The 14,726-nt window shown below is 41.7% G+C and overlaps 2 protein-coding genes across 2 annotated transcripts; both read left to right on the plus strand.

Annotated features, from left to right (window-relative positions):
* The first annotated feature begins 9,299 nt into the window (after positions 1 to 9,299).
* LOC143876903 (mannose-specific lectin-like) lies at positions 9,300 to 9,716 on the plus strand. Its single transcript, XM_077378583.1, has one exon. It carries the CDS (start codon positions 9,300 to 9,302, stop codon positions 9,714 to 9,716), a length of 417 nt encoding a protein of 138 aa, XP_077234698.1.
* Positions 9,717 to 13,575: 3,859 nt separating this feature from the next.
* Positions 13,576 to 13,926, plus strand: LOC143876904 (mannose-specific lectin-like). The gene has a single exon (XM_077378584.1). The coding sequence runs from the start codon at positions 13,576 to 13,578 to the stop codon at positions 13,924 to 13,926; it is 351 nt and encodes a 116-aa protein (XP_077234699.1).
* Positions 13,927 to 14,726: the final 800 nt, after the last annotated feature.

A 14,726-nucleotide genomic window follows, 5' to 3' on the forward strand; every position in this document is an offset into this window, starting at 1 on the left:
CATAGGATAATCCAAACCGTCCATTTGATGGGCCATAAACGTAAATAGGTTGCGTCCCAAAATATCATTTCCATAGGCTGATCCTAGCCCTCCGATCTAAATAGAAACTACATCTTATGCAACCTCTATAGATTGTAGGGTTGTGATCATCCTATGGAAATGATTTATGGGGCACAACCTATTTACATTGTGGCCCATCAAATGAATGGTTTGGATCATTCTATGGTCTGGACGGTACACTTCACTTTCAAAAATATGGGTGGGGCCTAAATTGGGGGGGGGCGGAGGAGGAGAGGTGGGGTTGGGCAATTGCCTCCCTGAAATCCGGGATTTGTTGGGCCACAATGTGAATAGACTGTAGTATTTTACATTGTGGCCCATCAAATGAATGGTTTGGATCATTCTATGGTCTGGACGGCCTCCTCGGAGAACTCCGAGCAGGTTATTCGACCGTGCTTCAGCTCTTCTTTGATCAAAGCGAAGGTCATGTAGTCGTAACCCTTAAGGGCTGACTTCTGACTAAGGTTCTGGGTGTCCGGCGTTCTCCATTCCAACGAGAACGGCAAGTGGGAGCCCGGCTCGGTGTCCCTAGCATAGAAAAACCTGTTCTTCCATGTGTGAATGGAAGTAGGTATGCCAGTGATCATTTTCACTTCGGGCCGTTGGCTGATATAGATCCAGCCGCCCTCCTTGTGCCTCTTCAGGTGCGCACACATCCTGAAGACGGGTACGGTAGGGTTCCTACGGAGACGAACTCCCAAAAAATAAAGGAAGCCGACCAGCGTCCTCCAAGAGTTCGGCACGACCTGTGTAACCGCCAGCCCGTAGTACCTTAGCACATCGACAAAAAACGGATGCAAGGGAAGCCTGAGCCCGGCCCGGAAGGCTTCTTCGTATAGGCAGAGATCTGCACTATCGTTGCTAGCCCGGTCCCCTTCGACGGCCGCCCTCAAAGTATACCGATCAGGGATACAATATTTGTCCCTGACGGCCTGAAGTTTGTCCGGCCCCAGACGGTTCACCTCGCGCAAGGCCCCGATGTTGTACTGCGGATTGGCCTCCATCCGTGCCTCCGCTATCACCTCAACGGGCGCGCGCGGCAAGTGAGGAATTACTGCCTCAACGTCTTCTTCGTCGCCGCTGGTTTCTACCCGGCGCGGTCCGTCCCCACGGACCGGGATTGTGTCTAAGTCCACAATCACTTCCTCTCCGCTCTCCTCGTCTACAATTATTACTATCTCTTCGTCCTCAACACCGGCCTCCGTAGGCGAGGCCGGCCTCGTCCTCTCCGACGCCCCGGACCCCGTACTACTAGTCGAACCGGACTCCTTTGAGCTAGAGTCCGACTCGGAACTAGTGCTAGACATTAAAAGGGAAGAAAAGAAAAGCTAAAAGAAATTACCGAACTGAAGTGTTGACCGAAGATCTCCGGGCTCACTGATCCGAAGCGGGCAGAAATTTGAATAGCCGAGCAGCAGAGGAGGACAGCAAAATGTGAAAAGTGAAAAATGAGGAGTAAAAACTCCGGTATATATAGGCTGGGAAGAGCGGGAAAAATCCCGCCCTTTTCCCACCAGCCGGAGTGCGCCACGTCACCTACCGCATTAAATGCACCGCTCGCATTAAATGCGCCGTCCGCATTAAATGCGAGGTACAAGTTCCAAAGTGATCAGGCGACAAAAGACCTGCCCGGCCTGGCCGTTCAGCGCCTTAGCCGGACAGGATATGGCGCAATCGCTAGGCGACAAAAGACCTGCCCGGCCTGGCCGTTCAGAGCCTTAGCCGGACAGGATATGGCGCAACCGCTAAAAGCCAAAAGACCTGCCCGGCCTGGCCGTCCAGAGGCTTAGCCGGACAGGATATGGAGCAATCGCTAGGCGGCAAAAGACCTGCCCGGCCTGGCCGTCCAGAGCCTTAGCCGGACAGGATATGGCGCAACCGCTAAACGCCAAAAACCTGCCCGGCCTGGCCGTCCAGAGCCTTAGCCGGACAGGATATGGCGCAATCGCTAAACGCCAAAAGACCTGCCCGGCCTGGCCGTCCAGCGCCTTAGCCGGACAGGATATGGCGCAACCGCTAAACGCCAAAAGACCTGCCCGGCCTGGCCGTCCAGAGCCTTAGCCGGACAGGATATGGCGCAACCGCTAAACGCCAAAAGACCTGCCCGGCCTGGCCGTCCAGCGCCTTAGCCGGACATGATATGGCGCAATCACTATGCGACGGAGGACCTGTCCGGCCTAGCCGCCCCGTTCAGGAGATCTGCCCGGCCATGACGCCCAGGAGGTTTGGCCGGCCAGACTTCTGGTTCAAATTTCGACCGGACTGGATCGCCCAGAGGCTCCTGTCCGGCCGTGCTCCTTCAGGCCAAGCTTCAAGGCCGGCCAGGCCGCCCAGAGGCCCCTGTCCGGCCGCAGTTTTTTCTGGCCCCCGCCTGAGGCCGGCCTCAGCTGCCCAGAGGCCTTAAGGCTGGCCGGATGCTGTTTTAACCCTCTTTTTGCTTCCCCTAGCCGCTGTCACGACCTGGGGGCAACTGATGGGGTCCGAACTCTGCAACCAATTGGCTGTTGACACGTGGCCCTCACAGGGACCACTGCAAAGCCAACACCTGTCCCTGCTAGGTATGAAACTTGGACCAATCAGGGACTTCCACCTGCCCCTCCTAGGTATGAGACCTGGTCCATACAGGGGCCACCACCTGTCCTGGACAGGTGGCTCAGAACCACTATAAATAGCCTTCACTTGTGCTAAGGTGAGGGATCTGGGATCAAAACCCTAAGCTTTTTGCTCTGACATTGCTCTGAATTCCTGCTCATACTGACTTGAGTGTCGAAGCGCCCGTCCGGAGCACCACTCCGGGTTGGTCTTCTGACCCTTTGTCTTCTTGTCTGTGCCCTTGTGCAGCGCAGGACTCCATTAACCCTTCAGCTGTGGCTTGCCAGATCAGCCCTTCCGGCCCTACCATAACCTGTTACCAATTTTAGACCTAACAGTAATAAACATCCACACCCCCAAATGGCATCCAGTACGAGAAAGTTGAATACGAATGAAAGACCCAGATCTTGCAATACATGCAAAAACTTTAGCCACTCCTCAAACACCTGCCCAAAACACGAGAAACCAAAAGAAGCAAAGCGTTGGCAAAAATGGAGGCCCATAAACTTAAACAGATATCTCCAAAAAAGAAAAGGCCCATCACCCATACGAATCAACACCAGATCAGGAAAGAGGCCAAGCCCACCACAACCCAGCCCCCCTAACGAACGCCTTCTCAGCTCTTGATATTGCTCAGGAAGAAATTTTGAATAGTGAAGATAACTACCACACAGATTCAGAATGCTCCTCAACCAGTGAGGAAGACATATCCGAAGAAGAAATCAAGGGAAAAAGAAAAACAAACTGTTACGTGTCATGAAGTCTGGTCTTTTGAATAAATTAGATCAGTTTATACTTATCTATTGCTGTTGTAGTTTCTTTTTTATTGGTCATTGGAGTTTTTGTTAGATTAGGATGCTATTTTATTGGTGTTGGAGTTTTAGTTGGTTTAGGACTCTAAATGGTATTGGACGATCATGTAAAAATCTATTTAAAGCTATTGAATGAAGAAGGGAAAGGCAGGCAAAAATTATCCCAAAAATTGTGTATTGCGCACAAATGAGGACGACCATTCCCTCGAAGTAGGTCAAGAGGCCGATCTTTCCTCTAAGAAGATCAATCTGTTGCGAACCAGATCGTGTTCGTAACAAAGTGCTATCAGAGCCGTCAATCCTGCGCCATGGGTTGTGAGGTTTGGTATTCCTTGCGTGACGATTTTTGCAATATTTTTTCAGAATTTATGGATGAACAACGACGATTTTCGGAAGGCCTAATCAAAATCAGCACGTTGATCAAGGAAATTCGAGAAGAAAGAAAGCAAAATTTGAAAAATGTGCAAACTGATATGGGTGAAAGTGATTTAGTTGAACGCTATCCCAAGGTTCATCTTGATTTTGTCGATCCATTCGATCATTCCATTTCTTCGATGCGCCGCTATGAAAAATCCTATTTCTTTTCCAATCTGATCACAAGAGATTTTGAAGGTGGAGTTCAAATGATCACGACCGTCCTTTTTGAAGACGGAAGTCCAACATTACCTGTGTTGGTCAACAAAATCATGTCTAATATGATTTGGGATCCCGGTGGAATAAATTATTTCTCCAACAATCCAACCTTGGGGACAAGGTTGATTTCAAGGGAGGAGGAATGTTATGTGTCATGAAGTCTGGTCTTTTGAATAAATTAGATCAGTTTATACTTATCTATTGCTGTTGTAGTTTCTTTTTTATTGGTCATTGGAGTTTTAGTTAGATTATGATGCTATTTTATTGGTGTTGGAGTTTTAGTTCGTTTAGGACTCTAAATGGTATTGGACAATCATGTAAAAATCTATTTAAAGCTATTGAATGAAGAAGGGAAACGCAGGCAAAAATTATCCCAGAAATTGTGTATTGGGCAGAAAGGAGGACGACCCTTCCCTCGAAGTGGGTCAAGAGGCCGATCTTCCCTCTAAGAAGATCAATCCGTTGCGAACCAAATCGTGTTCGTAATACAAATTAGCAGATATCAAGCAGAAGATCACCTCCCGTTAGAGGAAGATGGACACACCACACAAGCAAAGAGCGACCTCAAAAGTCTACAGAAAACAAGAACTTGGAGGATGAAGTGTGGTAGGAGGTGAGAAGAAAGAAGTACATACCCATTCCTCAACGAGGATCCCCCCTAATAGTGGGCTGGATAAAACATTGAGAACAAGCCACCACAATAATAGCTACATTCACAGCAAAACAATCAAAGAGCTTCCACTACGATAACACTACTAAAGTACACCAAATGTCTAGAACTAAGACCTTAATAATTCCCTAACTCTAATACCAATACATAAGTTTCACCAAAACCCAAAAATATGTGCTTTTGCATTACAAAAATACCCCTATCTGGTGCTATATATGAGGGTGTTGCTGTTGGGAAAAATTGGTTCAGCGGTGAATGGATTTGAAAATGATGCCGATGAGAAGGAAAATAATACTAATAATAATAATTTTAAAATAAAGAGCCAGACACTCTTTAAGACACTAGATTCTTCCACAATCAGATAATATCCAAAAATAAAATGCAAGTAACTCTTGAAATCTCTGCCCAACACACTCTTGTGAAATCAACAGCTGCAATTTGTCGATTGACAATGAATCAAATTCCCTAAAATAAGTTAAAGAATAACATAGAGCTCTTGTTTTTGGAAAAGAGTCAACAAGAGGACTTGAAAATGAGAGAGAATAATTATTAGAGAGATAGAGAGCACTTTTTAAACTATTTGGAGAGGGATCACTTTTTAAAAGTGTTAGATATTGAATTTGGTAGTTATTGTTAGGTATAGTGTCGATCGAGAGCATGATTATCAAACATTGGACGAGTTTCTCCATCAATGGTTGAGATCGATCAACCCACAATAAGAAGACATGTAATTACTCCAAAAGCTTAAGCTGTTGGAGTGGCGTTATTTAATATTTTATACTTTCAAACTCCCCTTCATGTGTGGCCCCTCTTTTTCTTTGGGTTGGCCTACACGTGGCACATGTGCCCCACTTTTGAGTTGACCATTGCATGTGGATTTTTACTAAAAAAAAACGTTTGAACCAAGGACCTGTTGCTATGATATAATGTAAAAGAACCAGTTACTCCAAAAGCTTAAGATGTTGGAGATGGCGTTATTAAATCTTTTATACTTTAATAGATCACTTCTAGCAAAAACGACCGTAGAACCGAACTAATCCCTCCATGCCACATGGCATAGGAGTGGTAGTTTTGCCATTTTAGGGAAACAAATAGCCAAAAAAGAGGAAAAGAATGGTAATGTGAGAAAAAGATATTTGTTGGGTTCCACTATCGTTTCCATTCTCGGTTATCATATTATTATTCTAATACAGAACCTTTGAGAGCATCAATCCCAACCATTGGATTAGATTTCTCATCAACGATTGCGATCAACCCATAATGAGGAGACATATAACACACAAAAAAATAGAATATTCTTGAGACTTGAACCCACGACCCATAATAAAGAAAAGGGGGCACAAGTCTATATATGGATAAAATTCGAGACATGAATATAATTTCTAAAATAGTTGAGCCACAAGAGTATGGCATTTTCATCGTGTGGGGTCCCTCATGTAATGGGTTGGATCAGGGTAACCTTTCAAAAAAAGAAGAAGAAGGAAGGTGGTTATTGTGGGTCCCATAATGGATCCTTCCTAGGTGACCCATTCACATCACCATGCATATCACATGTATGATGGATGCGGTCCTTTTAATTTTTAATCATTCTTTTTTTCTTTTTCTATTTTTCAAAGTCAACTCAAAATAACTGGTCAAAGTCAATGGTCAAGGCCGAGCAATCAAAATTTTCAATCACGAACCATTACAAAGTCCGAGCTCTTGAATTTCAAGTTGTTAGTTTGTAACTTCATAAAAAAATTATTGGGGATTAATTTCGGCACTACCCTGTTTTAGTAATGGTACTAATCTCCATGTTTACCCGTTTTTAACCAGTATCAAAGGCTATTACCATTCCCTAAAAGCTCTCAGCAAGCTAATCAGAAAAATGTACATCAAAGTGATTAGTGCCATCATAAAAACATTGCAGTGTGGATATCACTCCCTGATATTCTATAATATTTTTTAAGAAGTCTAAAGAGAAATGATATTTAAATCCCTTTTCCAGCATTTCCACTGTCTTCTTTTTAAGAAAAAAAATAACAATGAGAAAATTAATGTCGTCGTTTTTTAGAAAAGACAAACAAAAGATGTGTAAATGTTGAAAAAGGGGTGGAAATTAACATCATTTTTGAAGTTTAAACAACATAATTTCCAGGAATTCCAAGATTTTCATACGACCGAAATTGTGGAGTGTTAGACCCTGTTCGTTTTAGATTTTGACAACCAATTGTGAGTTCAAATCTGATCATTTGACTCAAAATAAGTGTGTCCAAAACTATACGTACAATAATAGGTTTTGGACTCACAATCGGTTGTCAAAAAAAAGAACGAAAAAAAGAACAGGGCCATAGTTGTTAGATTTTAGTGGAGAGGTGGTTAGTTAGTTACTAAATGTTGAATTATAAATGATTAAATATCATCATCTCAAACGGCTTAAACTTTTGGAATCATTGGTTGTTTCACATGGTATCAGATTTATTGCCTCACGGCAGGTCTTGGGTTCAAAACCCAACAACTCCTTAATATTAAAAATCCACGTGTAATACCGACCCAAAAAACGAGGGGCCACATGTGAGGGGGTGTTGAAGTATAAATGATCAAATACACTATCTCTTACTGCTTAAGCTTTTGGAGTAATTGGTTGTTTCACATGTCTATACATTTTTCTAAGGATATTTGAGATTAAAAACAAAATTAGATTATGACGGGTGTTAGCCACCAAAAAACACAAAATTATATGGTGTAGGTACATAGCTGCACGTAATGGGGAGCCGACATAGGTGCGGTCCTTGATCCGTGTTCGTTTTAGATTTTAGCAACCGACTGTAAGATCAAACCGGATTATCGGACTTAATATTAGTGGGTCCAAAACTGATTATTGAACTCAAAATTATACATTATTTGGAGTACAATAATAAGTTTTGGACTTGCAATCGGTTGTCAAAATCTAAAATGAACACGGCCGTAGTTGATAGATTTTAGTGGAGAGGTGGTCGGGGCCATAGTTGCCAAAACGTGATTAGGCAAAAAAATGGGATGGGAAAAATTCGAGTTTAATACGGTATTGGTTTAGAAAAACGTAGTAAAAAATTGGAAACACAAAAAAAAATGTGTTTAAAATTATGTCATTTATAAAATATGATGGGGGTCAAATTGGAAAGTTGGCCAAAAAATTGTGTTTAAAACGTCTAAAACATTTTCCTCAAAAAAAAAAAAAAAAATAGTGTAAAAGTTTTAAACAGACTATTAAACGGCACACCAATAAAGTGTGTTTACAAAAAAACGCAGCTTAAAAGGGAATTTTGCTAGCTACGGTCGGGACCAACTGTTGAAGTATAAATGATTAAATAGCCCCATCTCCAACAGCTTAAGCTTTTGGAGTAACTGGTTGCCTCATGGTGGGTTCAAAACCCAATGACTCTTTGATATTTAAAATCCACGTATAAGGCCAACCCGAAAAAAGAGGAGCCACAGGCTAGGAGTGTTGAATTATAATTGATTAAATAGCACCATCTAACAGCTTAAGCTTTTGGAATAATTGGCTGTTTCACATTTCCACATTAATAGTGCTTTCATGCATTTTCTAAGGACAGAGATTAAAATACAAAATTAGATTATGACCGGCGTTAGCCCCTAAAAAACTCGAAATAATATGGTATAGTCTAGGTGCATAGCTGTATGTAATGGGGAGCCGACATAGGTGCGGTCCTTTATAATTAATTTAACCTCATCTTATTATAAAGGCGGCTGTTGTTGGATCAAATATCAAGAGTGACGTTGGATCAAATATCTGAGGCCTAGGTTTGTTGACCTCTTCGGTTGATCCTAATCAACTTATATGTAGTTATGTTGCGTACTGTGCAAAAAAAGCAGTAGTACAACAAACGGAAAAAGAGCAAAAAACAAAAAGACCCTGGTGAGCCCCTTCAGAGGAAACCTATGTATCTGGCTCAATAGATCGTTGCCCTCTTTGGTCAATGATAATGACCCTGAAAATAATAAGAATAGGCAAAGGGAGAGCCTCAAGCTCTGCTTGTTAGCACTTCTATTGCGTGTTTTATTAATGGTTAATGATACTAATCCTTGTATGTTTATACATCCCATCAATGATCAATAGCTAATGAATGAGAATAGTATTATTCCATGGTTTTCTATGAGATTCCCAAGTTGGCAACGATTGAAGTAGTCTTGTGAAAAGTAGGCCCTCTTTGTTTTGGATTTTGAGAACCGTGTGTGAGTCCAAAATAAATTATATATTGGACACAAAAGTAATATATTTAAATATTCTTCAGTTTGCAACAAAGTCTCCCCGGAAGAAGAAACCCAAGGTATACTTATACCTCTTCAACAAAAACAATCCGTCCAGGACCTCTTCTATGTGGACAATTTGAGGATTGGTGACAATAAATAAATACATAGTTGAAATTTTCCACATCCAATTTACCTATATAAGGAATACTCACTCTCTGTTTTCTCATCATCTTAGCTCTCATTTTTCTTCTTTATCTTCTCCAACATCACCTTATTCAGTAAGAAAAAAAAAAAAAACCATGGCACGTGCAATCAATGTCGTATCGACCCTTGCAATTCTCTCTCTCCTGTTCTTCAATGTTGTGATCGCAGAAGATATGCTCTTCAGCGGTGAGACCCTCGACACAGGAGCATTCATCGAGAATGGGCCGTACCGGTTTATAATGCAAACCGACTGCAACCTTGTGTTGTACATGAACAAGACAAGGGTACTTTGGGCATCTGGCACTAATGGTAGGGGCACCTCATGTAAGGCTACCTTCCAAGACAATTGCAACCTTGTTGTGTTATCAGGTAGTGAGACAGTGTGGAGCAGCAACATCTCTGGTGGGGGGAACAGTTGCCGTTTGATAGTTCAAGGAGATGGAAATGTTGTCATCTATGGCGCCCCTCTTTGGGCTACTAACACTGTGCAAAGCAGGAAACGCCTTCTCTAAGGATCTCTTTGTTTGTATGCTAGATTATTAAAATATTATTTGTTTTTCCCTTTGGGAGGTGGAAATAAGGTGTGATCTCTAGGTTTGCTCTGTTTAAGTATATATTTTTATATTGGCATATATTGCGGAAAGTTTTATATACTTTCCATATATTGTTTGAAGAAATATAACTACTAAATTGTCTTTATGAATTCTGTCTTAATTAACTGTATTGTAGTGATTATATGAATTAAGAAACTTACATTTGGATTACGAGATTGAGTAGCAAGTGTTGGGACAAACTGGTGGAGATGCAAATAGTCAAAGAAACACACAGAGGGTTAGAAATGGGAGTTAGAAAAATGAGAGGTAAGCAAGGCAAGCTGAAGCTTTCTCTCATAGACTTTAATTTCTTTACATATGGAGGTTGCTACCAGGAAATAAATCCCCAAGATAAAATGCCAACACCAAGAGAAAGGGCAGTAACCTGAGTTCAAGACATATAGTCAACCCGCACTTAGAAAAAAGGAAAAAGTGAGAAAGGAGAGAATCATATTAAAAATTGAGACCTTACTCCTTTTATAGAAGATAAAAATATATGAAGACACCCTCTCAATTGAAAGTATCAATTCATTTAAAATAACTCTTGGGGTCTTTCAAAATGAAAATACCATTTCATATTTCACAAAAGAAGTTTCCTTTTGAAAAAACTCATTTTTCAAAATTTAAAAATAAAATATTCTGAAAATATCCAACAGCAAGACCATATGCTGTGCTGATGAACCGAAATCACAATAACAGTCGAGGTCAACAGAGAGCTTATTAGCACCATTGGGGGTTGCGAATAATCAACGGTGCATGGGGGAACATCTTAATAGGCATTCTAACTTTTTTTTGGTAGGAAAGCTGGGATTGACCCTTCCACCTCACGTTGACCATTGAGAAAGAGGGCCCACAATAGGCCCCACTAGGATCTCCCACAATGTAGATGAATTACAACGCATAAGGCAATTTAGTGGCCCCCATCAGAAGAGCATTGGATCTCTGTGAGGATCCCACTCACAACTCACTAGACTCTTAAAGGATGGTTGGACAGCAATTTAGTGGTCCCCACCAGGACATTACCTTGAAGAAGACCATTGGATCTCTGTGAGGATCCCACTCACACCTCGCTAGTTCCTTAAAGGATGGTTGGAGGGCAATTTTGTGACCCCCACCAGGACAATACCGTGAAGAAGACCATTTGGATCTCTGTGAGGATCCCACTCACAACTCGCTAGACCCTTAAAGGATGGTTGGACAATCGGGGTTTCAGACTTTATTGCGCACGAGGAATGGATTGGATCCAATGTATGAGATACAGGGAGGAGACACCATACATAAGGTGCATACACACTTAATAGAAGAAGAGACACCATAATATGGTGCAGTTATGCTTAATTAACATGTGCCCAATAAATACTTAAATCCTATTGGTTGGGGGTTTGAGTTAAAAGCTTAAATCCTAGAAGAATGTTAGACTCACAGGAGCCCTCGCAAAAAAATAGGGAAAGGGCGCCTTCTTTGGTCAAAACTCCTTTATGGCTGTTATGACCGTGATTTTCTGCGCCATCCTAAACTGGTTTTGACCAATGAGGGCGCCCTTTCCCTGTTGTTTTTGCAAGGGCTCATGTGAGTCTAGCATTCCTCTAAATTCCTATTATTTGGGATTTAAGTGATTTACTGTGCATTTGCTCAATCCCTCATTGTGGGATTTATGAGGGATTAGGATCATTCAGTGCACAGGTAGGATCAGGGCAATGGAGTAGGATGACGGACACAAATCACACGCCCAATCACCTTTCCCGTGGTGGTGGGAGCTGAGGATATTAATTTTTTAATATGATTAATTAGCAAAATGGAAGTGAATAGCCTATTCAGGTATTGAAACCCCGTGTATGTGTCTGCATGCATTTATTTTAAAATAGACTAATTGTAGTCATAAACGATTTGCTTGTACTTCATCATTTCTCTAGGAAATTAGCTCTTGGATATTTTATAAAACGAAAAGTATCCGTGCTATAGATGATAGGAATGCTATACTGAAGTGTGCCCTTCCAAAAATACCGTTACAAGGGTGCACCATTGGATCCGCGTCACCCAACTGTATCTACAACATGCAAAATTAAAGGAATGATAAATGCTGTTCAGTAACATGGATCCAATAGGGTGCCCTTGTGGCTGGGTCTTTGCAAGGGCAACATTCAATTTAACGTTCTTCTATATATTATAGGAAAGGAAAACACTATAAAAACGGGATTAGTGTGGAAAATAATGACGGGAGTGAAATGACTGATCTGACGCTTTTGGGCGCGGATAACCCCCCCCCCCCCCCCCCCCCCGCGGCCAACGTTAAACGTTAGGATTTAACGTATATGTCACTTTCCACCATTTGACCTCTCTCTCTCTCTATCCACACACACAACAGAAACAGTTGGTGGGCCCAACAGAAACCGTTGGTGGAATGGTGGGCCCATCTTTGAACAACGTAGGCCCCGCCCATACCTCACCATAGGATAATCCAAACCGTCCATTTGATGGGCCATAAACGTAAATAGGTTGCGTCCCAAAATATCATTTCCATAGGCTGATCCTAGCCCTCCGATCTAAGTAGAAACTACATCTTATGCAACCTCTATAGATTGTAGGGTTGTGATCATCCTATGGAAATGATTTATGGGGCACAACCTATTTACATTGTGGCCCATCAAATGAATGGTTTGGATCATTCTATGGTCTGGACGGTACACTTCACTTTCAAAAATATGGGTGGGGCCTAAATTGGGGGGGCGGAGGAGGAGAGGTGGGGTTGGGCAATTGCCTCCCTGAAATCCGGGATTTGTTGGGCCACAATGTGAATAGACTGTAGTATTTTTCAACTATAGTTATTATCTTTTTCAAAAACAGAGTAGGTCCCACTTCGTATGATGATCCAAACTGTTCATTTGTTAGGCCACAACGTAAGTAGTTAAATCACTGGCATTCTTGGGCTATGAATGAAATAGTTGGTCCCACCCATCAAAACATGAAGTGTAAATAGTGGGCACCATTACATCAAAATCCGCGGTGTAAATTGTGGGCGCCACGTAATGCATGGGATAAGGGGAGATTGTGGGCCCCACCTAAATCGTCTGTCAACACCTTCCTTTAGATATGATTTTTCCTCTTAGATCGAGGAATGTTTAATTTCACTAGGGCACAACCACATTATAATAATTCTATGTGGCGCATCTATATTAAGGCAGTGGCCCCCTCTGTTTTTTATCTGAACCATCCATTTAATAGCCCTTGCTTCAGATCCTGTATGAGAGGGGCATAGTGGGCCCAGCCCTCTCATTATTTGATATTACAATTGCATGATTGGATTTATTTTTGGGCAGTAGGAGATCCAAGATGAAGGATCATGGAAATATCATGTGGGTGTGCTGAGGTCGGTCTTCTCATGCCCTTTAAAACATCCATTTGACTCCTTCACCCTAATGAGATCTTGATCAATGTGTACAAACTCTTGCGATTCTTCAACAAAAGCAGATGACCAGGACTTCTTCTACGTATATTACTTATTAGAGGAACATAGACTTGCATGCATCTTTAAATATATAAGAAAAATGAAATAGGCGCCAATAAACTAATGCAAAGTTGAAATTTTCCACCTACAATTCACCTATATAAGGAATACTTTCTCTCCTTGATTTCTCATCTTTCTAGCTCTCCTTTTCCTCTTCAACTTCATTACTATCTCCTTTCCATTCAGTCAGAGAAGAAGAAAAAAATCATGGCTCGTACAATTGATGTCATTTCGACCCTTGCAATTATCTCTCTCTTGTTCTTCAACAATGCAATGGCAGAGGATATGCTCTTCAGTGGAGAAACCCTCGACACAGGAGCATTCATTGAGAATGGGCCTTACCGGTTTATAATGCAAAACGATTGCAACCTTGTGTTGTACATAAACCAGACAAGGGCACTTTGGGCATCAGGCACTAATGGTAGGGGCACCTCATGTAGGGCTACCTTCCAAGATAATTGCAACCTTGTTGTGTTATCAGGTAGTGAGATAGTGTGGAGCAGTAACATCTCTCGTGGGGGGAACAGTTGCCGTTTGATTGTTCAAGGGGATGGAAATGTTGTCATCTATGGCGCAGCTCTTTGGGCTACTAACACTGTCCAAAGCAAGAGGCGCCTACTCTAAGGATCACTTTCTTTGTATGTTTAATCTTTAAGATATTATCTGTTTTTCCCTTTGGGAGGTTGGAATAAGTTGTGTGATCTCAAGGTTTGTTGCCCTTGGAGGCATGAGACCCGACACCAGTTGTTGTGTTTAAATATATTCTTTTATGTTGGTATTGAGGGAAGTTTTATATATAGAAGAAATAAAACAACTACATTTGTCTATGAATTTTCTCTCTTAAATATATTTAAATTATTGCAAATGAATCATCTACAGATGAGAGTGTTAGAATCATCATATGGAGACGATTTATTACGTACGATTTATCACATTTTGCTATTTAATGTGCCCGTATCTAACAAATCAACTGTATTGAAAGAATTTATATAGCGATGTCTAAATATATGAAAATATTCTATTCATTCCAACAAAATCTCATAAAAACTTAGTTTTTTAAACTGTAGGATTTATATTGGGAAATGATAAATCTTCCCCTTTTCTTTTCATGGACAGCCACTCCAGTGTATGATACAATCAGGCCCCTTGAATCCTTCTCACGTGAAGTATATCAGCCCCTCTGTAGCCATAGATACACCAGAGATGGCTGTACCTAGTAAAAAAAAGAGGGCCAATGACACTTCCCTTCATATTGAGATGGAGAGAAGAACCTCCAACCGAGATGGTAATAAAAAAAAATACAGAAACTCAAGGAGGAAGATGATCAAATATCTCCAATCTCGCCTTCTATATTAACTCCTTCTCTGGCTAGCCAATCTGCTTCCCTATTCGCAGAACAAAGGACATGTTGAAACCGGACAGGA

Source organism: Tasmannia lanceolata, unplaced genomic scaffold (assembly GCF_043159265.1).
Source record: "Tasmannia lanceolata isolate RefF3 unplaced genomic scaffold, GAP_Taslan_0.1 ptg000005l, whole genome shotgun sequence".
Taxonomy (NCBI): Eukaryota; Viridiplantae; Streptophyta; class Magnoliopsida; order Canellales; family Winteraceae; genus Tasmannia; species Tasmannia lanceolata.